The sequence below is a fragment of the Mchenga conophoros genome, linkage group LG14 (assembly GCF_057382185.1).
Source record: "Mchenga conophoros isolate Kocher_MC1m ecotype Shallow Benthic linkage group LG14, M_conophoros_male_GT1.1, whole genome shotgun sequence".
Classification (NCBI taxonomy): domain Eukaryota; kingdom Metazoa; phylum Chordata; class Actinopteri; order Cichliformes; family Cichlidae; genus Mchenga; species Mchenga conophoros.
In genome coordinates this window covers 26,680,419-26,707,638 of record NC_140539.1, presented here as the reverse complement: position 1 = coordinate 26,707,638, position 27,220 = coordinate 26,680,419, and the positions used below count along the sequence as shown (strand labels likewise).

At 40.2% G+C, this 27,220-nt stretch overlaps 2 protein-coding genes and 1 pseudogene across 2 annotated transcripts; 1 reads left to right on the top strand and 2 right to left on the bottom strand.

The window, feature by feature from the left end:
* Positions 1-276: 276 nt before the first annotated feature.
* Positions 277-5,096, bottom strand: LOC146559906 (uncharacterized). Its single transcript, XM_085244889.1, has 9 exons — positions 5,009-5,096; positions 4,636-4,715; positions 2,618-2,798; positions 2,367-2,519; positions 2,025-2,251; positions 1,382-1,533; positions 1,022-1,130; positions 801-916; positions 277-658 (listed from the first exon to the last, which is right to left on the bottom strand). The coding sequence occupies exons 1-3, from the start codon at positions 5,094-5,096 to the stop codon at positions 2,658-2,660; spliced, it is 309 nt and encodes a 102-aa protein (XP_085101015.1). The 3' UTR covers positions 277-658; positions 801-916; positions 1,022-1,130; positions 1,382-1,533; positions 2,025-2,251; positions 2,367-2,519; positions 2,618-2,657.
* Positions 5,097-12,736: 7,640 nt separating this feature from the next.
* LOC146559905 (extracellular calcium-sensing receptor-like) lies at positions 12,737-18,607 on the bottom strand. The gene is made up of 9 exons (XM_085243666.1): positions 18,483-18,607; positions 18,065-18,359; positions 17,808-17,894; positions 17,315-17,584; positions 16,088-16,294; positions 15,721-15,996; positions 13,964-14,191; positions 13,743-13,866; positions 12,737-13,650 (listed from the first exon to the last, which is right to left on the bottom strand). Exons 1-9 carry the CDS (start codon positions 18,590-18,592, stop codon positions 12,737-12,739), a joined length of 2,511 nt encoding a protein of 836 aa, XP_085099792.1. The 5' UTR covers positions 18,593-18,607.
* Positions 18,608-21,361: 2,754 nt separating this feature from the next.
* On the top strand, positions 21,362-24,528 carry LOC146559904 (extracellular calcium-sensing receptor-like; annotated as a pseudogene).
* Positions 24,529-27,220: the final 2,692 nt, after the last annotated feature.

Here is a 27,220-nt window from a genome sequence, read left to right as displayed (position 1 = left end):
ACCTGATGAAAGATCATTTACAGTGGCACTCTGTCAGGATGATTCTGACCATAAGATCACTGTATTAATCTGAATCCTTCTGCAATGTGCTGTGAATGAATGCTGATGCAATTCACTGTGGGAAAGCTGTTAATAAAATGAATCTGTGACACATGCAACACATTCACAGAGGAAGAGGACACAAAGGGAGGACACGCAGAGGCTGTGTTGAAGTCAGAAATCCAAATCTTTATTAAAAAACAGGCGGCGGTAACAAACAGGAAGACAATAATAATAATAATGGATACTTTATTGATCCCCATGGGGAAATTACTTGTTTTTCTCTGCATTTGACCCATTCACTCAGTGAAGCAGTGGGCAGCCCACTAAGCAGGCGCCCGGGGAGCAGTGTGTAGGGACGGTACCTTGCTCAGGGGTACCTCAGGGTAGCCGTTAAGTGGATTCGAACCGCCGACCTTCCGATCATGGGGCGATCACTTTACCTACTGAGCTATCCCTGCCCTGTCATCATTATAATCTTCATGATCAATGGTGAGGTCCTGAGGTGGGCGGGGCTGTCTCTGGTGATGTCACCATGAAGGAACAGCATCTGGCACGTGTTGCTGAAACATCCCAGTACACTGGTGTAGTTTCCTCTCCAGCTGTTTGACATGTGACACTTGAACATTAAGGGGAAGAAGAAGAAACAGTGTTAGGTCAGGTGACCACATGGTTTCTAAAGTAACTGACAGGAAGTAACCAGGCCATTAGAAATGTATGGCATGTGTTTAGAGTTACTGGAGTTGGGTAACTCTACTTACCAAAAGCAGAAGCACACAGATGAAGGATCAGATGCTGAATGTTGCAGGAACATGCTCATGTGCGGTGGTCATTCAGTGCTGCAGGTTAGACAGTCCAAGACTGATATGCTGCCCATCTGAGAGTTTGAAAACACACATGCAAAGATTTATTTTGTATTACAGTCAAAGTTGGATGTTCATTTTTGTCCTTTAAAAATGTTTGTGTATTTGAAAGCACTAACATTTAAGGATGACTTGGATCGTCTCCTTTAAAGGGGAGACAAGTGTATCCACTGATCCACGTCACTTTACCTGGATGATGACTCCTCTCCCCCTCACTCAGAAACACTCCTAATATAACCAAACAAATAAATAATATTGAAGATTTACTTACATCATTACAAAAACATCAAAAACATCTCCCTTTGATTCTATTTCTCCATTCCTGCTGAACATCAGGCAACAAATATCTCAATAAATCACAGTAAAATGTAAAGCACATTTTTTCTCTGCTTTGTCTAACCTCTGCAGAGCCTCTGTCAAGAAAAACATAACTGTAAGCATAAAACAAATATACATTCATAACACGTCACTGGACAAACCTCGGTCAGTTGATTTCCTCTGTGCAGTGCAGACGAACATCAGTCAGCAAGTCAAGGTGGTGAGATGGACTGGTGTCCTTTGTGACTCTGCTGGTTCTTCTGAGGAAACACCACCGTCTCTCCACACCGTCACCATCTGTGAGCACAAACTGCTGCTCTGCCAGCATGTAGGAATCACATATCACACACAGGGGTGAAGAAACATCAGAGCTCAACTTTGGATGCTTTAGATCTAAACAGATCAAAGTAGCTCTTAATTTCAGCAATCAGTGAGCAGACAAACAATGATACCAAACTGATTCTGTATGAATACAATATGGTATTTTCAATACAGGTGTCAAATTAATTTATTAAAACTAATACAGATATATGTATATTTTTTTTTGATAAATTAGTTTGCTAAATTATAAGAATATATTTTTATTTTTTTTTCATTTAACAATTGCAACTGAAAGAAATTAAATATTGAACAAAAATATATTGTCACATTCTGAGCATGCTCAGCACGCTGACAGACTTGAAGTTGCTACAGATTTTAAGAAGTGATAATTATAGGGAAGAAACTTCTCTTTTTCATCCGTTTAATCAAACATTAGATGCCTCAGCTGTCTCAGTCCTGTAGCGTTCTGCAACTACAACTAACCTGAGGCTTGGATTTGGCTGCAGGTGCCCCTGTACATCCTTCTCAGTGCTTCACACATGTGGGTACCATTTAATCCCACTTCTTCCTGAGCTTTGCTTCATCACAAGACCAAAGGTGGCATCCCGTGTCACAGTCTTATCATCATCCAGAAGAAACATTTGAAGAAACATCATGCAGAAGAAACATTTACGCGCCTCCTGGTTTTGTTTTCTGATCCTGCGAAAAGACTGAGGACAACAAAGCCCAGAGAACACGAGATAAACAACATCCAACATTCAGACTCAACAGCCTCCATAAATGAAGAGCACCAGGTTGGTTCAGTTATAGTAGATATAAGCATACTTCACATTACTGGGTATGAATAATAATGAGGAGGCAAACTTTGAAGATGCAGAGCATGATGTCCCATCATCAGACTGTAAACAAACATCCACCAGGCTTCTTTGTTGCCAAAATTGATGATTCTCCCATCAGGGATCAGTAGAGTGTATTAACCTGTGGTATAAGCAGCAGTCACTGAAATATTACTGTTTCAGATAAGAAATCTAGCACATAAAAGCCAGGGTGGGAGGGATCTCTGCAAAACGACTTACCTCTGCAAGTGTGAAGCTCAACAAAAATCTGACTCTCAAGTCACTGACAAACAAAACCTCCAGCTGGGAGATAGAAAACGCTGTCTGGGTCTTGCTGGATGTTGCTGGTCAGAGTCCACACATTAGCAGAGTGCTTCTTGGTCCCACTGACCCATGTGAACAGTGACTGTGGAGAACTGTTCTGGAAAATAGAGAAGAGAATTAAAATAACAAAAAGCCAAACAGGATTTCCACAAAGACTGTCTTGGAATCAGCAATCAAAAAAATCACTGGTTCATATTAAATATGAACAGGTTCCTTAAATGTACGCAGTTCAGATCTGATTTAATTTAATTTCCTTCACACAGCACATTCGTCCAGGCTGACAGGTAAACATAGAATTAATCTCAGGTAACATGACTCATAGTAGAGTTTCAGTAAGAAATATTGCAGGCTCTAATATTATTACCACACAATCCAAGGACACACCAACAGCTCAGATTTGTAGAACTATTTAAACAAATGTCTTCTGAATATTCAATTCATGTTCACAGTGGGAGGGGGGGGGGGGGGGGGGTGTCGTGGAATTTTTAAAATAAAGTCTGCAACACAGAAAGAGCTGTGATCAAGCTATTTATTACTGCGCCAACACACATCAAACATCACAGTTCAGTCATGTCAGCGCTGCCACAGAGGTCGTGCTCCTCCTCCTTTATGCATTCCAAGGAAGAGGGAGGAAGTTAAACTGATCCTACCACACTTCACATGTCTCGCTATGAAACCTAACGCATCAATGGTTGTGCTGTTTTGTGCCCTTGGCCTTATCAGCACCTGTAAAGGGAGTTGTTTTCTCAAAATGCTGACGCTGAAGTAAGTTCAACTAGTTTTAGAAACTTTCACTGAACAGTAACAGTGTCACAACTAAGCACATGCATAAGCACTTAAATACTTTAAATGATAATAACAGAAAATTTCTTTTACAGGAGCTAGAGCCTGTCCCAGTAGTCATAGGTAGAGCACACCTGGACAGGTCACCAGTCTGTCAGAGGACTAACACAGAGACAGACATCAGAGTAACAAATCTATTTAAAATTAATGTAAGTTTGCTGCAGCTGTATGTATGAACATGTGTTTCTGTGTTCACAGTCCACCTCTCAGGAACCTGCAGTTGACTTTTAGTCAACTTTAAACAGACCTCACAAAAGGCTGATGTGGCTGGATCAGTAGTCTGATTTAAGTACGATACCTTTGGCCAGGGATTACTCTGGTGCATCGCTTCACTGCAGTCTTACGTATTTTCCCCACACCTGAATAAAAAATACTGATATATACAAATAACAGCTTCAGCTGATGCAACCTGACTCAATCCTAAATGTTCAGCACACAGAGACACAGAGGTGCCATTTAAAGTTTAGTGATAGCCTGAGTCACTGATCATTTGCAGTATTACAGAGTCTGGCAGTCTTTGCATGATGTCCACGTCACTGTAAGTTTCTAGCTGACTCTCAGGTGTGACAGGTGTGCCAGCAGGAAAGAATAATAATAACCTGCATCCTGAGGTTTGTCATGCAGGATTAAAGGAGCCAGGCTTTGTTCACACAGCTAGGATTGTATTTTACACTGACCCTGGGTCACTATAAGTATCATACAGTTTAAACGAAGCACTGAAACTTGCACATATTTATTACAGATGCACTGAAGCTAATCGAGATTTTTGCTGTCAGTCTGTGGCTGCGATTAAACACTTTACTGGAAACTTTATTAACTAGTAACTTCATCAGTCATGACAGAAGCTAATATTTCTGTGCTAACATCGTTTAACCAGTAACAGCTTTACTCCAATATAAGCTAACGTTTACACCGCGTAAATTTAAGCTAGCACCATAAAGACGGTAAAACACGTAATAATATCTACAAATGCATCTTAAAGCTGTTATATTAGCACTCTGTGTATTACTAACATAACCACATTAACATTACTGACACTCGCTGACGTTTAATGGTCATTCTATAAATGCTGTCCGTTTAAATGGTCTTACCTGTAAACACTGCTGTATCCACCGGATTCCAGCCAGAGTGGATTCTGGAGTCTTCCAAGCTCCTGTTAGTGATCCTCCATCTGGATGGATGAGAACAACCTTCTGAACAATCTAGCAGGAGATGGCCCATATCTATGGGACTGATTTGTGCTAATAACGCCCATTGTATGGACTGATAACAGCCGAAGCGGGTGAATAAAGTCACCCAGTAGCTAGCTGTGCCATTACCCAGCATACATCACTCCCTCCATAAATGCAATAAACCATACAAAAGTATCGTTCTACCTGTTTTTCAGGTAGTTGTTTACATTATATAATTTATTGTGTTCAGTATACGTCACTACAAAGTGATTTCGGAAATATATAAATATACGGACAACAGGCTCTTCCGCGGCAATCTCTTCAATCGGAGGACCCTTCACGTCAATTCCCGACGCGAGGGGGGTACCCTGCGCGTCCATAAGTGCAGCAGAGGGAGCCTGACCATGCGTCACACGTTTGACGAGTTGGGAGTGAGAACGTGTTGGTATAGTGCACCTTATGTAGTATTTTGTATTGTATTAATTGCAGACTGGGATTTTTAATCAATTTAAAGGTTTTTAAGCATACCTGAAGTTTTGGTCTAAGCTGACTGATAAATCTGCTTCCCACTTTGCAATAGGAAGGGATATTGATTCATCTATTTTAGAAAGTGTTCTGTATATTTTAGATAATAATTTGGGGGATTTAAGAGTAAGAAAATGTACCGCACTTGGTGGTGTTTGTAATTCAACTTGACTGAGGTTAAATTTCTTTTTTACTATGGATTTAATTTGTTGATATTCTAAAAATCTTTTCTTGTTGATCCCATATTGTGTAACTAGTCTATCAAATGGAATAAATTCTGTTCCCTCTAATATATGTTCTAAGTATTTAATTCCTTTACAACTCCAATCTGGAAAATTAATCATATTATTGTTTTGTAATATGTCAGGGTTATTCCAGATAGGTGTACGTTTGCATGGGATTAATGAAGACTCCGTTATTTTTAGAAACTCCCACCATGCTGTCAGAAAAAAGCTGATGTTGATGCTTTTAAAACATTCATGTCTTTTGATGTTTGAGCTGATAAATGGTAGGTCTGAAATCTTTGCATAGTGCCTGTTCAACATCTAGCCAGGGCTCATCTAAGAAGGTATGTTTTAGCCATTCTGAGATGAACTGAAGCCTGTTGGCTAAGAAGAATTGGTGAAAATTAGGCAGATCTAATCCTCCTCTATCCTTGGTTCTTTGTAGCATTTTTAAACTGATACGCGGGGGTTTATCTTTCCAAAGGAATTTAGAAATATATGAATCCAGATATCTGAACCAATCTTGTGATGGTTTGTTAGGGATCATTAAAAATAAGTAATTTATTTTTGGCAAGATCATGTTACGGATTCAAATATTGGGGATGGACACAAGAGGAAAAACCAAAATAACAACACTGGTCCGGCCAGGTTGAGTCAAACGATGATTTTAATGATCACACGCGTGGGAGATGGACACCGTACGCAGACAGCATCAGATCTCAAAATGGTGGAGCATTGATCAAACTCTTATAAGCCTCTAGTGGCCCCCACCTAATCATAAAAGCCTAAACATTCACATTCTTTCTCTCACACAGCGCCTAAGCTACGACCTTGGCTCCCTGTTTATCTGCTCCTGCTGAGATGGGGCAGAAAACCTCTCCAGTATGTTCTGTTCTCTTCTAATCAGACAAAAAAGGCGATGACTTTCTGCGAACAGTATTTCTTATAACTCAGCAGTATAATGCATCATAAAACAATATCATTCATTCACAATAAATCAGCAGTCTAATGTAATGCAAATCAGTCTAACAAATGTAATAGTTATCACCTTCTTCTAATTCAGGAGAATAATGCAAACTAAAACTACATAATAATTCACAATCATTAATTAGGGGTCTAACATGGCATAAAAAAATATTGTAATCCTACAATCATCATTTTTATAGTGGCGACCCTTCGCATGAGTGATATGGGTAGAGATTTCCATCTAGTCAGATCGCCTTCTACTTTCTTTAGAAGTGGGATGTGCTTTAATTTAGTTAAGTCTAAAAGCTTAGGCGAAACATTAATACCTAAATATTTAATATTTCTAGATTGTAGTGGGGCAGAAGAAGACTTATGGAAGGAGCAGTTAATGGGAAGAACTGTAGATTTTGGCCAGTTAATTGAATAATCTGAAACTCTTGAAAACCAGTTTATTAGAGTAATTACCTCAGAGAGGTTGGTTTGTGAGTTTTGCAGAAAAAGCAACACATCATCCGCATAGAGACTGATTTTATGTTCTATGTTCTTACATTTTATGCCCTTAATTGTTGTAGCCTGTCTACGAGACTACTGTTGGGCGACTGTGTTTCCCTTTTTGCACCCGCGAAGGAAAACATGTGAACATGTGCTAGGGTCTCTCTCTCTCGCTTACAAACACAAATGATTGTCGATAGAGAGAGAGGCAAGCTCCTAGAAGCAAGCTGTCCCATCCTGGGCAGCAAGCTGATCCTTCAAAGCACCGTTTAACGACTGCAGGAAATTTCCCTGCAGGTTAAATTCACCTGCCTCAGTGGCGGCGGTACGGAAATCAATCACCACGGAGTGTGCATACAGTGCAGCTGCACTCCAGCAGTGTGAAGCAGTGTGACAGTTCAAATGTTTAGGAGGGAGATGTCGAGGAGAAAGAAACTGTTCCTGTGTCGGGTGGTCCTGGTCTGCAGGCTTCTAAACCGTCTGCCAGAGGGCAGCAGGTCAAGTCTGCTTGTGAGGGGTCTGTGATTATTTTCCCTACCTGTTACACCAGTCCCCGGCCTCCTTCCTTCCACTTAGCATACAGCCTCAGAGTGCTGGATTTGGAGGATTTGGGGATTTGGGGTCTCCTCCTCTGGCCAGCTTACTATCCCAGGAGGGTACCTGATCATGGGCAGAGTGTAGGTGTTGATAGGTGTTGTTCTTACCGTTCAACTGACTCCTCGTGGAAGGCCTGACCCTCTACAGGTACTTGGTGGTTGCAATTTTTCTAGCAGTTCTGAGTGGTTTCCATTTGCCTGTGGGAAGATACTTGTAGCCGTCCTGTGGCTGATGATTGTTCCATTCCATAGTTGGTATCAGTATCCAGTCTTGTTAGTGATCTCACTGAGGGGGGTTTAGGCCTATGCAGAACAGCAGTGGGGACAGAGCTGTTCTGCATAGATCCCACACTTGATGGTGAAATTGGCCTCTAGTTTTACACGCCACGTCCCAATTGAGTTCCTGATGAAGGCTCTCAAGGTCCTGTTGATCTTGTAGTTCTAGGCATTCCAGGATCCAGTTGTGGTACATTGAGTCATAGGCCTTCTTTGTCACGGTCTGTGTGGCAGACCGTGGGAGTGTAGGGAAGGAGGACCCAGGCGCGGTGCTCTATGTACAAGCAGTGCGTTTATTTACAGTGATGGACAGACATGACAATAAATCCCGTGCTCTCCCGACTCCCGTGACGTGTCCTCTTTGCAGTGCTAGTTCTCCTGTCTCCGCTTCTCCGTGATGAGCACCCCTGTGCTCGCTGTCCTCTCGTCTCCCCGTAACTCCTGGGGACATAAGAGAGAGGAAGCCGTCAGACACACAATAATGCAGCAGACTCAAACTAGGAACTGGTCGTGTCAGGGTCCTGGGTCGGAGTGACCCAGGATCCCTGAGCAGTTATGAATTATATTATTATTGTATTGATATTTGGTGTTGCTGTCCTTCTCCCTGTTTGCGCGTGTGTGTGTATATGTGTTTCTGCGGGCGCCTTCAGGCCTGGTGGGTGCGGCCCAGCTGGCGGACTGGCCGCACCCGAAGCCACACACCGGCTGCTGATCAGGCCTCGTCGGGGGAGCTACTTAGGAGAGTCTTGGAGCTCCCACTGACGCCGATGCTTGAGACTCCACGTTAGTCACCCAGTTGAGCTTGGTTAGTGTGTGTATGCCCGCGGTTGTATGTGTCCTGATGGCTGCTTCTATTGTGTTCCCAGGAGAGGTGTGGAGTGCCAGACAGCAGCAGCACGGGGGGTGCTGAGACACGGGAGCGGAGAGCACAAACACTGGGAGAAGACACGACATGGGAGTCTGGGGAAAGCACGGGGATTTATTGTTGTTTAGTTCCATACACTGTAAATAAACGCACTGATTATGTAACGGAGCGAAGGTGATTTTTTTTCAGTGTTTTTAAAGGAGGGGAACCTTGCTCCAAACGGACAGAGCAGTGGAGCCGCCAAGGGAACGCACACGAATAAAAACTGCATAGTTAAAATATAATTTATTATATTTAAATAGTTAAAAATCTAAAATGAATTAAAACAACCCTGGCCAGGGGACAACACAATAAAAATCAATAAAACACAACAGTAAAAGTCCAGTGGCGTCCGCCACGGTATAAAAGTCAAGAAGAATTAAAAATCCAGTGAAGCAGTGCAGGAGGGAAACCCGGCAGCATCCTCGCCTTCCTCTCCGCATTCTGTGCACCGGTGCGCTAAAGAAAGGAAGGCAGCGGCAGTCACTACTCTTTTAGGCAGCTTTCATTCATTAAAAGGGGACAAGTCAAAAGACTTAACCCGGGTGGGCAGAGCTCTCAACTCCGCCCGCTGCTTCTTTGTAACCGCCAATCGGCACCGGCCCGCCTCGCCGCCTCTAATCTCCCGCAGTGCTTAATCTGGCCTCCTGTTGCTGCAGCAGTCGGACCGCTCGCTCTGCATCCCTGGTCGCTGACACTGTATCCTCCTGCCCTGCTTGACACCAAGCTCCACCAGTCCTATCTGTCACTGAGCACTCTCTGTAAATTACCACTCGCTCCTTTCCTCTCAGGTGTGTCCAATTAGTAAAACGGGAAAAGGGCGGAGTCTCTCCAGGACAAATTGACAGATGCAACCAAAACATGCAGTATAAATAAAACACTCCACAAGATATAACCAAAACATGCAATATAAAAAATAAATAAGCACACTTCACATTAAAACACAGTAAAGTAAAACAACATCCGTCCTCCCCTGGATGACATCTACACACAGAGCACCGCGCCTGGGTCCTCCTTTTCCTCACACCCCCCATGGTTTTCCTTGCCAAACCGTGACAGGTCGAGAGACTGACGGGAAGCCACGCAGTGATCCAGCGTCGGAGAGAGCTCCACCACACTCTCAAGTTGCTCCTCCGACAGGCCTGATCAGCTGCAGGTGTGTCAAGGTCTTCAGGTGTGGCCAATCACCTCCCAGGGCCACACCCACACACCTACATGCACATATGTCTACAAGCAGGGAGAACAAGGGACAGTGATACAAAATACATACATTATAATATTAGTCCATAACTGCTCAGCGTCCCTGGGTCGCTCAGACCCAGGACCCTGACATTCTTGTAGTCAATCCAGACAGGTTGCAAAACCACACAAATCCCAATGAAAGTTGAACAGAACACAACTGAAATAGAAAAAAAAACACAATTCCATGGATTACATTGCCCCCTTTTCCTGTTTCATATGTTAGGCTATGCCCTCTCTATTTTTGGTAATTCCACACTGGTGGAAACCCAAACAAAACATGCATTAAGAAGCCCTAATTCCTGTGTCTCAATCTCGTGGCCTATGTCACCGCTACTCGCGTCCGCATAATGAAGTGAAGAAATGTTTTTTACAATTATTACTCAAAAATGTATTTAATATGAAGACAATAGTGTTACAGGCATAGCCCTAAAGAATGTAGCCTCATGGGCAGTGTATTCCGTGCCGCAGGGAGAATGTACTGCTATACACGTTATGTGTCTGTGAGCGTGAGGGAGGGAGAAAAAGGAGAGTCAAAAAGTACAAGTTGTCACCGATCAGAAACGGGAGATGGAAATATAATAATAACCACAGCAGCCAAAAAGAGTGCCTGATGAGCCCAGTTGTAAGCAAGCTGCCAAGACTGGACTGTACACTGTGTTTGTGTTTTCCTCCGAAACAATAAGTTCTGTTGGAGCAGCGTTTCAATGCCTCTCTCTGTCTCTCGCTAGCAAAGTTGACCCAGACAACAAAGTAAAGCTAGTTCCCAGCTACGAGTCCGACACTGAACCCGACGTATTAGCCAGAGGTCCCTAACCCTAACCCTTAAATGCACCTTAGAACACACATGCATCAACACTACAATGAGCGGGTGGAGGGAGGTTTGGAGTCTTCTCTCACCCCGATTCTCTGCGGCCTGCTGGAGCGGGGGGGCTAGGAGGAGGAGTTGGCCGTCCGACTGCGGTCTGGAGTGTGGGGCCTCCCTGCTGCTGCTACGGAGTCCCGGCGGTCTGCCTCCCCCCACCGCAGGGAAAAGGGAAACACCACCTGGGTCAGGGTGCAGTTCCCCCCTCCAGGGGCAAGGGTACCTAGACCCGGTTTGTAGAGTACGCTTGGGGAGTGTGATCGTGTGTACAGCGTCACTTTATGTCTGTCTCCACGTTGGTTGAGTGTGGAGTAAGTGCATATGAGAGCATGAGGGTGGGAATGGATGTTTGTATATGTGTGTGCCTGTATGTCTGTGTCTATATGTCAGGTTGGGTGTCAAGCGCCACCTCTCTGGGGACATCTCAGGCCCTCCAAGGTTTGGAGGCCTATCTCCCCCTACTACCACTTCCCCTGCCAGTGGCGGACTCCCTCAGACATCGGTGCGTTGGTGTTTCTTTGAGTCCAGGGATGGGCGTCCAGGTACACACCGGCTCACTCCTTGGCGGCCGCTTATCGGGGCCTGGAGCCTGGGGCTCGCTCGGGCCACTTCGGAGGTGGGGTGCCCCCGGCCTCTCGGCCTGGGGCTCGGTCACTCAGGCACGGCTGGCTGCCGGCGGAGCTCACGGGCGCGTCACTGCAACTCCCCCTGGCTTCTGTTCCGCGGCTGCTGAGTGAGCCCTCATTTGGGACTCTCCTCAGCTCTTTCTGGGACAGTGGCGCGGCTGCCCCTCTGTTGGTCTTCCTTGGTCTCTTGTGTTCTGGGGGCCTCTGGATGTCTGGAGTTTTGATCTCCTCCATACCTGCTTCATGCCCTGGAGGACGGGGCTGTGGCCCCCCCACACCCTCTAGCAGATCATTACATGAAGGAACCTTTTAAAAAAACAAGCACGTCCATGCTCACAGGTGTACACACGGGTGATCACACCCACAAACTACACCCTTTTTGGCTCCTACCTCAAAGCACACTGTGTTCTGTTGATCTTATGTGCTGCACAATAATGTTTAATATTTAGTATTTACTGTCATATTCCCATATATCATTGTGATGTTGTTTATTCTATTACTCTTGTTCTCTTCTGCTTGTTTTCTTTTTTCTTTCTCAGCAGGTGATCCAGGTGATTGATATATGCATTTTTTTTTTCTGCCCATTCTGTTGGTTTTTGTCTTTTGCCCTTCTCCCCCGTCCCTCTTCTCAGCTGTTTCTCTTTCCCTCTTTCTTTCTCCCCTTCTTTCCCCCAGTCAAGTCTGTCCCGTATTCAGTAAGTGAAAATAAAATTTAAAAAAAAAAAAAAGCCAGAGGTCCCTTTACTACAGTTCGGAGCCGCGGACCTGTTTTATACGCACGGAATAGTTTTCTATACGAGATCGCTGCAAAAAGTGCAGCCTTACGTAATGTCCACCCTACTGTTATTCATTTTATATTAAGATTTAAAAATCTAGTTGGTATTGGTATGGTAAGTAGCCTTCAGTAATAGTAATAAATCACACAGCAATAGTACATTCATACATGTTTTTTTCCTTAGAAAGAAAATCAGCATAGACAAATTATTATTTTTTTCATATATTTCAAACCCTCACAAATGTACCAAATGCAATCAGGCAAATAATAATAAATAATAGTAATACAAAGAATAACAAGTACAACAACAATTACAGTCATTTAATCATTAATGTAATAATTTAATTCTTGAAACACTTCTACAAAGCCAACATTTCAATATACTGGTTCTTCTTCAGGGAGGAAGCAATCCAGTATATACTATGGTTAAAAAAAAAAAGCAAGAATGCAAATACAAAGCAACAGTAATGCTAATACATATGCACTTAAAATAGTTTATTCATTTTAGTTAAGACTGCTGAAAACTGATACCTTATGACTTTGCCGTGCCACGACCAATTATTTCCTTTTTTGTGTTTCGCTCTGGTTTCAGCAGAATTATGTAACATTTTGGTCCAAACAGTGCCACCAATAGGCCAAAGCTTGAGGCCAAAATGGCAAATACCTCTACTGCATCTGCATATTTACCTGGAGAGTTGACATAAGCAGGAACAAAGGCCACCCACACGGCACAGAAGATCAGCATGCTGAAAGTGATGAGTTTGGCCTCGTTGAAGTTGTCTGGAAGATTCCTGGCTAGAAATGCTAGCAGAAAGCTAAGGATAGCCAGTACACCAATGTAACCCAGTAGCACTGCAAAGCCAATTGTAGACCCAACCACACACTCAAAAACTATTTTGTCATTGTAGTACTGAGTGTTTTTATAAGGAACTGGTGAGGAGGATATCAGCCAAGCAGTACATATAGCTGCTTGGATTGAAGTAAGAACTAATACTGTCCCTCTCTGCTGTACAGAACCAAACCACTTAAGATTGGTTCCCCCTCCTGGCTTTGAGGCTTTAAACACTGCCACAACAACCATTGTTTTCACCAGGATGCATGAGACACAAAGCACAAAGCTGATCCCAAATGCTGCATGTCTCAGTTGACATGTCCATAGCCTTGGTCGTCCGATGAATAACAGTGAACACAGGAAGCATAGTTTCAGTGATACTAAAAGCAGGAAGCTCAATTCTGAATTGTTGGCACGGACAATAGGTGTGCTGCGATAATGAGTGAAGATCCCCAAGACCACAGCACAGATAAATGTACCCAACAATGAAGCAGTTGTCAAGCAAATACCCAGAGGTTCATGGTAGGAGAGGAACTCTGTTTTCTTAGGAACACAGCGATCACGTTGAGGGCTTGACCAGAAGTCTTCGGGACAACTGGTGCACTCCAAAGAATCTAGTGTAAAGTGGAAGATACATTTTTTTGTATTTTCAGCATTCACCCTAGTGAACCAACTGCTTATATCAGAAACATTTTATGATACTAACCTGTTTCATTGCTGAACTTTCTTTCAGAACAACGCACACAGTCGAAACAGCACGCAGGTTGCCCATTTTTTCTAGCCATGCGAGTACCTGGGGGACAGCTTACACTGCACACTGACTGCACTGGCTGCAAGGTTAGTTATACCACATATATTGTACACAACATTATTGTATTGTACTGTGTCACACAGAACTATTTAAAAACAACATTAAACAGAAGTAACCTGTTTAGAGTCAGAGTTCCAGAAGATTTTGTCTTCATCAAGTCTGAGTTCTTCACCTTTCAAGGCTGTCTTCTTAACCACGCCCACATTCTGAACCTTCGTACTTCCATCAGGTAGCCATTGCCAATTCATGATATCATATATTGGCAAGGCATCACCATTTTCATCAAATGACACTTCATCTCCAAATGGAGTAGTGAAGTGAACTTTTTCCAAATAATGCATCAACTAAAAAAAATAAGATCAAGAGATTACCATTGAAAGGGACGTGAAAAGGAGACTTGATTATAGACTCAACTGATCATTCTTAATTCTCAACTGATTTTATTACAGCAACTAAGGATAGTTTAGTTTGGCATTGCAACTTGTGGAATAACAGAATTTGCAACATTGTTTTTTATTTCAATTTACTGAAATTAACAATCTTTAGTCACCACAATGTCTAGTCAAATGTGCAGTTATTCATTTTTATTTTGCAAATAAATTTGCTCATCTCACACATGTAAAATAACTATGTTCTAATGACAATGTTAATAAAATCTTGTGTTTCCAAAATCTGTCTTTAACACCAATTACTCACGTGAAAAAGAAGTTCACAGGAACACTCTTACTATTTCCATAGGAATTAAAAGGGTAAGTAGCAGAAAGGTATTGCTACTCACATGTACTTTATTAACTGATCATCAGCAAGTGTGACCACCTCTATATAAACAGAAGATTCAGGAGTTTGGTGTTCTAGAGCATTCACGTGTGTTAACACAATGCCAAATTCTTCCCAGGAGAGTGCGTCCCAGCAAGGTTGCCTGAAAGTCAGACTATGCACTGCTTACAGAATTTCCAAAAACCCAAGATCTACATTACAGATTCTACAAGATTAAATTATCATGTTAAATGTGTAAGTTTGTGACAGTACAATTTGAAGAAAACTAAAGTGTTGCAATGGACGAAGTGCTGTACATAAACATACCTACAAAATCAAAATAACTAAAGCAATGTTGTTAAAAAAAGAGCCAGTCTTCTGCAAAATTGTGAGACATTGATAAATCATACAGAAATTGATTGCTCCAAGTTAATGCTACTAAAGGTGGTTCTCCAAGCTATTGAATCAAAAGAGAGAGGGCACACAATCTCTACTTTTAAAATTAGGCTTAAAACTGTCCTTTTTGCTAAAGCATATAGAGGGATGGATCAGGTGAACCCGAATCCTCCTGTAGTTATGCTGCAATTGGTCTAGGCTGGTGGGGGATTACCATAATGCAATGAGTGTTTTTTCTTCAGTCACATTTCTCACTCACTATGTGTTAGTAGACCTTTCTGCATTGAATCATACTTGTTATTAATCTCTGGCTCTCTTCCACACCATGTCTTTTGTCCTGTCTTCCTTCTCTCTCCCCAACCGGTTGCAGCAGATGGCCGCCCCTTGCTGAGCCTGGTTCTGCCTGAGGTTTCTTCCTATTAAAAGGGAGTTTTTCCTTCCCACTGTCACCAAAGTGCTTGCTCATATGGGGTCTGATTGTTGGGTTTTATTCTGTATGTATTATTGTAGGGTCTACCTTATAATATAAAGGGCCCTGATGCAACTGTTGTTGTGATTTGGCGCTATATAGATGAAACTGAACTGAATCGAATTGAAAGAGTGTACTTAGTTTTTCACAGTACTGTATAACGTCCCATTTAAACATTCTTTTTCACTTGAGTGTAAGAGCTGAATTTTACAACAATAAAAATAAATGTTAGTGTGTTAACCAATACCACACCTGCCATGGCTCTAATTTTTGCAAAGTAGCACAGCTGTTCCCACTGAAAGGCCCCCTCCCAGGTGCACAGCGTAGCATGTCATCAAGGGCATATGCAAGAGCATACACCGCCTTGTAAATATTATACTCAGGCCTGAGGTTAGAAACATCCAAAAACTCAGTCTCCATATTTGCTAGTTCTTCTTTTCCAGTGCAGAGTGCTCCCCCACCTTGTAACCAACCTGATGGAGGTGGAGCAAATCTACACTGAAAGGTGTATTCCCAAAACTGTCTTACCTGAAAAATATTTCAAACAGTCTTAAAAAAGATATTTTCTTTTTTTTTTTAATTTTGTGAGTACAAGTGTATTTTAAAGTTACAATCTTACCATGCTATTTCCATTGTTATTTCTGTCATAAATGTCAGGATGCATTTTCATTAGAAAATCCCTGAGCCCTGGTATTTCTCCTCGACGAATGGCAATGCCCAGAGTGCCACTCAGATATGGCATGTGTCGGGTTGTTTGGAGTACAGCTGCTGTTGTCCAGGCTTCACTAGCCATCCACTGCAGCCCTGTTACATTCTGCTTTATCACCTATTTAGAAATATAAGGAACAAAAAGAATCTGTACATAGTCTAGGATTGAATCATTACAAATCTTGAAATCATTACATACAGGGATGGAAATTGAGATCTCAGTAGTGGTAGGAAATGTTGGTTTACTTGCTATGCATTATGCTTATTGGTTCTTTTTTGCACATGTGCTACAACCAGCTGATTTTGGTTCATGTGACAGAGGAGGAAGATAGTGGCACAGTTTGATGAAAGTAATTTTCATATCCACTATGGACATTACTTTTATTTTTTTGTCCAAAAGGACATGAGCATGACGGTAAAGTGCAAACTTCAACCTGAGCAAAAACAACTGCCTCATCCTGCTAACACAACTTCAGATCTTTACAAGCATCTGCAAAGATAGCATGCTAATGCTAAACTAGCCAAGAATCAAGCATGATGTTAAAACTGAGGGAATGATGACCCCAGCCCAGCAAACAGACCTTGAACTTCAAAAGGTAACAAAACCAGTCACGAGCAGGCTGTAGCCTCCTATTCTATCTGTTCATGTTTCTAAAGTAGAATCTCTGTGGCAATGACTTTGAAGTCTCTTTGTGCTGTTTTCATCTTTGCTTTGTGTTGTGGGCTTTGTTTTCCTACCCGAAATACAAGGAGAAAGATTATATGTGTGTCCTAATTTGGATAAGGAGTTGTGCTGGTGTGTGGGGCTGTAGCCTAAAATGCTAATTATGAAACAGAGAAAAAACAGAGAAACGCAAAAGTAATGTAGCAAGTAGTATAACGAATTTCTTTCTCCTGAGAGTAATTAAGTAGCATACTACATTACTTTAAGAAAAGTGAGCTGGAAAATATATGTAATAAATTACTTTTTTTGACTAATGACTGATCACAACAAAGAATGGAAATACCTCCAGCATCCATAAATATTTGACCACACAGCATGCAATTCATTTGCATGAATATAATGTCTGTAATATAATTTACATCTCTAATTACTAAGCAAGAGGCGGCTGATGAATACAATTTGATTTAGATATACCTCCTCCATTAGTTGAATCATGTGGATTTGATGTGCAAAGACAATTACCACACGTGCTGTGGACTTCTTCATCACCTCAACAATCCTCCTTAGTTCAGCTGAGTTTTCACCCCAGGGCAAAATTTCTGAGTAGGCAAGACAACTTCCACCAGACTGAGCCAACGCTTGTCGAAATGATCTCGCTACATGGACTCCATAATCATCATCACTTACCAGCAGACCAGCCCACGTCCACCCAAAGTGTTTTAGAATTCGAATCATTGCATGAACCTACATAAAGACCAGTGAAATTCTTAGTTTAGGCTTGAATTATATTTCAGTGCAAACAATAAAATTACATAATCACAGTTTTTCTTTCTAATCAATTTGCACAATACGTAATCCAGAAAAAAATGAAAAATTGAAAAAAAAACTGCATTTTTTTAGTTCGGGGTAACTTACATCAATTCACTTGCTGTAAAATACATTTGCTCTTTGTAGAAGAAAGTTTTACCTGAAAGGCATCACTTGGAATGGTTCTAAAGAAAGACGGAAACTTATGACGGTCACTTAGACAAGAGCATGTTGCAAAATAGCTCACCTATCAAAAAACACAATTGAAATCAAAACAGATTGATGCTGAGAAGCTGGAACTAATATACAATGTATATTTCCTATTTTTTCATTTTGTCATTTCTCACCCTAGTGAGAAACATTAACTTTAATACAGCATGCCAAAAGCACATGTAAAATACAGGACAGGAAACTTACAATTGGCATTTTAAATAAACCTATTACATCAGAGGTTGCAATAGAAAATGTTGAGAAGGAATCACCCACGATCCCTACAACTGGAGGGGTCCCCAAACAGTTCTCGTGAAGCAGAAACTTTTCCTCCCGACCACTGACTAATGATAATGCAGCACTGAATCCAATTACAAGTGTGGCACAGTTGTCATAAAGACTGTATCCAAGAGTCACATTAGGTAGCAGATTGGCGTTTTTGTTGATTTCATCAATAGCAAAGGCCATTGTCATGGCATGCCTGAATCCAGGAGGGTCAAACCTTGTAAAAAACAAAACAAAAAACCCCAAAAACTCAATATTGAAAATTAACAAAAGTATAAAAATCTGCACCAGTGTTTGCTTTCATGAATTGGTGCATTTAATGCATGAATATAGTACTTACCCTTGGCAACTCAACATGTTTGGCTCTGAGGTAAACGTTAGCTCAGGGAAAACAGAGGTGTAGTGAACTTCAAACAGCCCCCCCAAAATCACATCTCCAGGTTTGTGCATCCCATTAAGATAAAACTGTCTCCTTAACTTGCAGGTTGAGAAAAGAGACTCTGAGATGAAAAAGTGGGATGAGAAGTAAATCATGATCACATAGAAATACAAGAACTTCAGTGTGTCAAAAAATGGCCCCATAATGACTCTTTCTCTTTACACCACTTTTCTTATCTTAATTAATGCTTACCTCATTTTATATCTCCTCTGGTTTCTTTTTCATTGTAGTATAGCACCACCTACATGCATATTTTATGACAGGGCATCCACTTTCTAGGTACATATTAGCTCATTAGATAAAGAATACCCTAATGACAATGTCAACTTCTGGACAACTTCCAGACTATGCAAGATTTAGTGCAAGTAAAGTAGAGTAGTAAAGCAAGTAGTAGAATCAATAAATTCGGCATTACTAACTTAATATATTTTTTGCTGCTGCCCCTGCGGCATTTTTGTAGAGAAGACAAAGTTGCTATTTTTGTAAAAAAACAAAAACAAAAAACAATAAAGGCCATAAAAGTGCTGTCAAAATTAACACGTTAACAAAGATTAATCAGTGATAATTAAAAATAAATAAATAATGCAATTAATGCATCTGGAGCGCAGAATGACTCAAAATCCCTGAAACGTTTCTGTCAACGCATTTCAGGCAGTTTGTCCAAGAGTTACATTCGCACATGTGCAAATGGGCAGTAGGTCTGGCAGTGATGATAAATGCACATTGGCCCTCTTGATGGGAAATTTGAGTATTAAAAAAATAACAAGACTGAACAGTTGACTGACATAAAGTCGTATGCACATTGTGGAAGAAGGAATTTTCTTCTTCAGCTTAAAATATCACATTGACGCGATGCATACATTAGTCGGGCCTGCTGCTAGCACATTGGCTAACGCGTCACTCAGCTTGCAACGAACCACCTCACAGCGTATCGGGGGCTCAGTACGTCTACCTCGCAATTTTTGACTGACACAAATGGCAAGTGGATTGCAACGAACTGCAGAGCTATTAATATCGTTGAGAAAACGCGGTTTAAATAGCTTTGGTTCTTATTACCATTATCTATTTGTTTCTTACTGTATTACTATTTATATTTCATTCCTGCACAGTTGGTGTGCAGCTTCCATAATTTCGCTGTGTATATGTACAGTGACACAAAGTGCTGTTCCATTCTATTTTATTCTATTCTTTTTCACAGAAAAACTACTGCTTATAAAAACATTATCAAAAACATAAAAGAAAATTGGCAATGTAAATAAATCAAGTTTCTTTACTTACTTGTCTACAGTTTTATCTTTAGTACTGTTAACACTATGGAGACCAAGACTCACGCGTAGACATGTATCTTGTTGATTGTATGTTAGGCTTATTCTGTACAGCTGGCTCTGAAGTCAGTGACCACTCAGAGAAATCTAAGGAGTACTGGCCATTATACATGCCCGTGGAACCTAAATCTCCAGTTCAGTCACCCATTCTTGCTGATGTTTGCTTCCATGTTTTTACTTTACTTTTTTTGTATAGCAACAACAACGCTGATCAGAGCACCTTAAATTGTGATTGTGATTCCAGATAAAGTAAGAGCAATTCTATCTGAGCAAGTACTGGCTGACACTGAAGAGAAAAGGTCTTTTTAACCAGAAGAGGAAAAACAGCAGAGAATATAATAGAAACAGTCATGGTTATGTTTTTCATTTTTGGTGTATATATTAGTATTAGCCTCTTTTTTTAAGTTGTTAGTATTTTAAGATGTGTTTTTGTGATTAGGCTATATTTCAAATGTCTTCAGTTGACAGTAAAAGATGAATTGCTCATATTTTATTTAATCATGTTGTCCACTAGGTGGTAGTAGCAGAGTGAGACTTTACAATTATAGCTTCTTTTAATATTTCTTAGTAAATTTCCAGCATTAATTTGCCAAAGACTCTGTGTGGAAATATTATACAGTTACATGACTGCAAACATGCCAACTTAGAACTCTCAACACATAAACTGAGCTAAATGTATTAAACATCAAATGAAGAAATACTGAATGATAAGATAACTTTAGGATATCTCCAAGCCTTATCGGGGACAAAGTTTTGTTTTGTTTTGTTTTGTTTTTTTAGCTAAATGAATCCAGCTAAACTCATAGTATCTGTCAAGGCTATTTGTAATATACACTCCTGTTTAGAGTAATGAATGACCTTTCAGACTTTTAATCAAAGACCACTGCGTAAGATCATGTCCTCTTGAAGGCGTAGAGCAGAGCCCTTTCTCTAAAACCCTATATAAATACCACTTACACACATACCTGGCATCAGGGAGAGATGGCAGTCTCAGTTCTTTTAATTGGTCTGGTATCTGCTCTGTGTTTGTTTCAGCTGAACTCAGTTTTTGCCTTGGGTGTGTCTCTGGATAGTCTGAATCAAAGGAGTAGCTTTACAGGTGCTTGGGCTGGTACTGAAGCTTCTTCTGTGAAATGTAAGTTGCAGGGTAGCATTCATCTACCTGCATTCTCAATGGATGGGGACTTCATTATTGGGGGTGCTTTCTCTCTTCACTCCTACACGCAAACAGTGAGCCATGATTATACCATCATGCCTGAGCCAGTAAGATGCAAAGGGAGGTCAGTATGGAAAAAATTATGAACATGTTGCATGTATTGTAATGGTAATCTTTCTTGCTGTGTGTTATCTGTATGAAATTTCATCTTAACAAAATCTATGTAGCCTACAATTTTAACAGTGAGGTGACTGTCTGTCTGCAGCATAAATGCCGATGAGCTGCAGTTGTCACATGCAATGGTCTTTGCCATAGAAGAGATTAACAACAATACAGAGCTGCTGCCCGGAATCAGGCTTGGGTATCAGATCTATGACTCATGTGCATCAGTTTCCATGACAGTGCATTTGGCATTTCAGTTTTTGAATAGCTTGGACCTTGTGTTTCACACTGGCAAAAACTGCTCCCAGTCAGGTATGGTGATGGCTGTTGTTGGTGAGTCTGGGTCTACGCCATCCATCAGCATGTCACGGATCATCAGTCCCTTTAACATTCCTCAAGTAAATACTTTAATTTTTTTTTTTCAAACTAGGTGTTTAAAATATGCATGCACATCTGCAGTTCTTATAGGATTACCTTGTCTTCTTTTGTTTTAGGTGAGCCCCTCTGCCACATGTACATGCTTGTCTAACAAGCAGCAGTACCCAAGTTTTTTCAGAACAATCCCCAGTGACCAGTTTCAAGCTGCTGCTCTAGCCAAGTTGATAAAACACTTTGACTGGACTTGGATAGGTGCTGTTCGGTCAGATTCGGATTATGGAAATAACGGCATAGCATCTTTTCTAGAAGCAGCACAGAGAGAGGGGATCTGTGTGGAATACTCTTTGTCCTTCTATCGGACCCACCCACATAGCAGGATTCAGAAAGTAGCAGATGTTATCCGCAGGTTTCTATATGACGTGGGAATTTAGTTTCATTTATTTAATGTAATCTTTCATGATGTTATGAGACAGTCAAAAAAATTATTTTGTCTCTAAAGGTCAAAGGCTGTAGTTGTTGTGGCATTTGCATCTTCAGGAGACATGAAGATCCTGTTTGAGGAGTTATCACGTGAGCCTTTCCACCTCGACAATGGATAGGCAGTGAGTCATGGGTGACCAACCCGGGATTAAGGAAGTACAGTTTTCTCGCTGGGACCATTGGATTTGGAATTCAGAAATCTGTAATCCCAGGTTTCAGAAACTTCCTGTTGAATCTCTCTTTTGCTCAAGTGGCTGTATCACCATTGCTTACTGAGTTCTGGGAGGATTCCTTCAACTGCACAATAAAAGAAAGTGAGAAACATTTTTCGTTTTTTGTTTTTCTTGGTTGTTAGAGTTTCTTGTAAAATGTCTGGTCTTAAAAAGGCCAGACATGTTCTTTTTTGTAATTTAAGCAATTTCAAATCCAACATAATCAAAAAGGTCCGTTACTGCAACAAATCATAATCTATATGTTTAACCTTTAGGTCAAGTTTAGGCAGTCAGCCAACACTATTACTGTGGCCCCTTTTCTCAAACGTGACTCTTTGTTTGTTGAGTGATATGTTCAAAAGATATGATGTTAAATGGATGAATTCAATTGTCTGTCATTTTGGTGCCTTTTTTATTTTTAGGTAATTCTGCAGGAAAGAAAGTATGTAATGGAACTGAAGATATAAAGACTCTCCAAACCCCGTACACTGATACATCTCAGCTTAGAATTAGTAACATGGTGTACAAGGCTGTGTATGCAATTGCACATGCCATTCATAATGCATTATGTCAGGGAAGAAATGTCACAGCTCAGTGTGACAAACTAACCAAATTACAGTCCAAGCAGGTCAGTAAAAACGAATCAGTCATTGCCAACATGTTTCACTGTCTCTAAGAAACGTTAAGTGAAACATTACTTTTAGTTGTTCAAATATTGTTTTGTTTTTTCTTTCCACTCCCTTTATGTCTCAATTCATCCTTACAGATTCTAACTGAGCTGAAGAAAGTAAATTTTTCCCGAAATGGATATGATGTGTCATTCGATACTAATGGGGATCCTGTGGCTATTTATGAGTTGGTTAACTGGCAAAAAACTATGGCTGGCATAACTGACATAGTGACTGTAGGGCTGTATGATGCATCACTGCCAGAGGGCCAGGAGTTCCAGATTAACAAAAACATCATCTGGATGGAGGGCAGCACGAAAGTAAAAAGTCAAATTAATGTAATCTTTTCAGTTTTATAGCAAACATTTACATATGTTACGCTGCCTTTTTATATTACACAGGTGCCAGTGTCAGTGTGCAGTGGGAGTTGTCCTCCAGGAACTCGTAAAGTGCTGCAAAAAGGAAAACCCATTTGCTGCTATGACTGTACCGCATGTCCTGAGGGAGAGATTAGTAATACTACAGGTAAAGTAAAATGCTTGTCTGTGCATGTAAAATGTTTTTATGATGCAAATCTGCAACATCGAATACATTACAAGAATAAATTTGTAATCTATAAAGCCAAAATTAATAGAAGCACCTTAACTCCTTTTTTTCTCCCATTCAGATTCTGCTGATTGTTTACCCTGCCACATGGAATTCCAGCCTAATGCAAAGAGAGACACTTGTATTCCTAAACCCATAGAGTTTCTTTCTTTTCAAGACATCCTAGGAATCATCCTGGCTACATTCTCAGTTCTTGGTGCTTGTCTGACTATTATCACAACTGCTATATTCTTACGTCACAGGACATCTCCAATTGTCCGAGCCAACAACTCTGAGCTGAGCTTCCTGCTGCTCATCTCACTGACTCTGTGTTTCTTATGTTCAATAACTTTCATTGGAGCGCCATCTGAGTGGTCCTGCATGCTGCGCCACACTGCATTTGGCATAACCTTTGTACTCTGTATCTCCTGTGTACTTGGGAAAACTATAGTGGTTTTAATGGCTTTTAAAGCCAGACTTCCAGGTAGTAATGTGATGAAATGGTTTGGTCCTCCACAACAAAGAATGACTGTTATGTCTTTCACCTTTATTCAAGTTTTAATATGTACGATTTGGTTGGTACTTAGCCCTCCATTCCCAATAAAAAATCTAACCGCATACAAGGAGAAAATCATCCTGGAATGTGCATTAGGCTCTGCTGTTGGCTTCTGGGCTGTGCTCGGTTACATTGGCCTACTTGCTTCCTTTTGCTTTGTTTTAGCTTTTTTAGCCCGCAAGTTACCTGATAATTTCAATGAAGCCAAGCTTATCACCTTCAGCATGCTGATATTTTGTGCAGTGTGGATCACCTTTATCCCAGCATATGTCAGCTCTCCTGGAAAGTTCACTGTGGTTGTGGAGATTTTTGCCATTCTGGCCTCCAGCTTTGGACTAATAATGTGTATATTTGCTCCAAAATGTTTTATCATATTGTTTAAGCCTGAGAAGAACACCAAGAAATATTTAATGTGCAAAAATTAATCATAGTATATCAGTTTTTTGGAAATGATTATTGTTGCAATTCCAAGTCAAAATTGGATATTTTATATGTCTTTCTAAATCAATTTCTGGATACTGACTACACATAACACATAACTACACATAACTGCCCAAATGCGCATATGCATGTGCACACATCGACACACACACACACACACACACACACACACACACACACACACACACACACACACACACACACAAAGTTCTGGTATTTTTTCCTAACAGTTACTCGTACATGGTATTCATCAGCAATATTTTCATTATTGTTTGTTATTATCATTGTTATTATTATTGTTGTTGTTGTTGAGTGTTCCAAATTGTCCTACTCTGGAACACTCTGGGTTCCAGGGTATGTCACTAGATGGGTTGGGGCTGTGGTGGGACCTCTGGGTTGGCCTCGACCTCCATCCACTGTGCCCAATCTCTCCTACTATGAGCCAATTAATGACATCATTTTTTTTATTGCATCACATCAGGAAACAATTTTTTTTAAGGAATAAATATTAATTATTAAAAAAACACGTGAAAAGATAACTGGAAAATTTCATCCCTCATTACTATGTCTTTGCTGTCTTTTTTTTTTTTTTTTTTTGCATCACAGAAGATTAGGGCTTTTAATATAACAAGAAATATGACAAGTAAATGAACAAGTAAATGAACAACTTTATTCAAGTTTTAATATGTACTATTTGGTTGGTCGTGAGCCCTCTAGTCCCAATAAAAAATCTAACAGCATACAAGGAGAAAATCATCCTGGAATGTGCATTAGGCTGTGCTGTAGGCTTCTGGGCTGTGATTTGAGAGCATTTTTTATTCTTTATATAGTTGAAAAAGTTTTCATGACTATCAAATAATTTCTTTTACCATTTCAATCAACACACATAATGCTCTATACATAGTTATGAGACTACACTATAATAATATATTTGATGAATTTGCTTGTCTTTTTTTTTGTTTGTCTGTCCTTACTGATCATTTTTGTCTTATTTACCTCACAATAAAAATACAAAAAGTAAACTGCACACTTTCAAGCACATAGCAGAGTTGTTTACTTTTGTTACTGAGAAAACTTTTTTAAATAATTGTACATTTTTTATTGTTGTTGTACATGTTAATGTATGAATATGTAACTCAGTGTTAAGTGCATAAATAAATTTAAAATCACATTTCACAATAACACTATATAGCTCTGAATTATTTTTCAGTGGTTTCATACTGTTATGTCTTTCACCTTTATTCAAGTTTTAATATGTACTATTTGGTTGGTACTTAGCCCTCCATTCCCAATAAAAAATCTAACCGCATACAAGGAGAAAATCATCCTGGAATGTGCATTAGGCTCTGCTGTTGGCTTCTGGGCTGTGCTTGGTTACATAGGCCTACTTGCTGCCTTTTGCTTTGTTTTAGCTGTTTTAGCCCGCAAGTTACCTGATAATTTCAATGAAGCCAAGCTTATCACCTTCAGCATGCTGATATTCTGTGCAGTGTGGATCACCTTTATCCCAGCATATGTCAGTTCTCCTGGAAAGTTCACTGTGGTTGTGGAGATTTTTGCCATTCTGGCCTCCAGCTTTGGACTAATAATGTGTATATTTGCTCCAAAATGTTTTATCATATTGTTTAAGCCTGAGAAGAACACCAAGAAACATGTACTGAGCAAAAATTAATCATAATTTAGTGGTTTAGAAATTGTTAATGTTACAATTCAAAGTCAAAATTGCATATAATTGTAAATCAATTTCTGGATACTGGCTACACATAATAGACAACTGCCTGACTACACATATGCACCTACACAGACATACAAACTTCTGGTATTTTCTCTTAACAGGGTCTCTCACATGGTATTCATCATCAATACTTTCATTATTGTTTGCTATTATTACTGCTATCCATATTATTATTATATTATATCATGTCAGTGCTGACCGATTTGGTTTAAATGAGTCTCTCTGTGTTGGTGGGTGATTGGGGAGTGAACTGGGCATCTGCACTGCACCCTCAGCACTTTTGGTGACTTGCTCTAGACCCAACCGTTTCAAGTGGTTAAAAGGAAAGTCATAATTTAATAAAATCTCTTATCTCTGTATTTACATAATGATTGATTTATTTTTTCATTTATTTTTGCTACCTATACTTTGTAATGACACTACTATAACTGTTATTTCATATTATTATCATTATTATTATTGTTGTTATTATTGTTATCGTTATTATTATCATTATGGGCATTATTGCATTTGAGAGCATTTTTATTTCTTTATATAGTTTATGTAGTTTGCATTACTACATGAAATTATTTCATTTACCATTTCAACCAACACACAAACTGGACTGTACATAGTAAACAGATACTGGACTCACCTTAATAATGTTTTTGCACAACTTGCTTGTCTTTTTTGTCTGTTCACCTGTCCTTACTGGACCTGTTTGTCTTGTTTACCTCACAATAAAACTAAAAAAGAGGAATTCCACACCTTCAAAGCACATTACCGAGTTCTTCTTCTTTGTTATTTAGAAAACTTTTTCTGTGAAGTTATTATACATTTTTTAAATTATTGTTTGTATGTGTCAATTTATGAATACGTAATTCAGAGTAATCAGAGTAGGGGTAGTAATAGTGAATATTGAAATAAATGTAAAGTCACATTTCACAATAACACAATAACAA

Excerpts from the sequence above, each read along its gene's own strand:
- LOC146559906 (XM_085244889.1), bottom strand. The coding sequence starts at position 5,096 with ATGGACGCGCAGGGTACCCCCCTCGCGTCGGGAATTGACGTGAAGGGT. Across the intron at positions 4,716-5,008 it reads CGCGGAAGAGCCTGTTGTCC|ATGGAGGATCACTAACAGGA; the intron begins GTATATTTATAT and ends TCATCCATCCAG. Across the intron at positions 2,799-4,635 it reads GGATACAGCAGTGTTTACAG|AACAGTTCTCCACAGTCACT; the intron begins GTAAGACCATTT and ends TCTATTTTCCAG.
- LOC146559905 (XM_085243666.1), bottom strand. The coding sequence starts at position 18,592 with ATGCACAAACCTGGAGATGTGATTTTGGGGGGGCTGTTTGAAGTTCAC. Across the intron at positions 18,360-18,482 it reads AACATGTTGAGTTGCCAAGG|GTTTGACCCTCCTGGATTCA; the intron begins GTAAGTACTATA and ends GTTTTTTACAAG. Across the intron at positions 17,895-18,064 it reads GTTTATTTAAAATGCCAATT|GTGAGCTATTTTGCAACATG; the intron begins GTAAGTTTCCTG and ends GTTTTTTGATAG.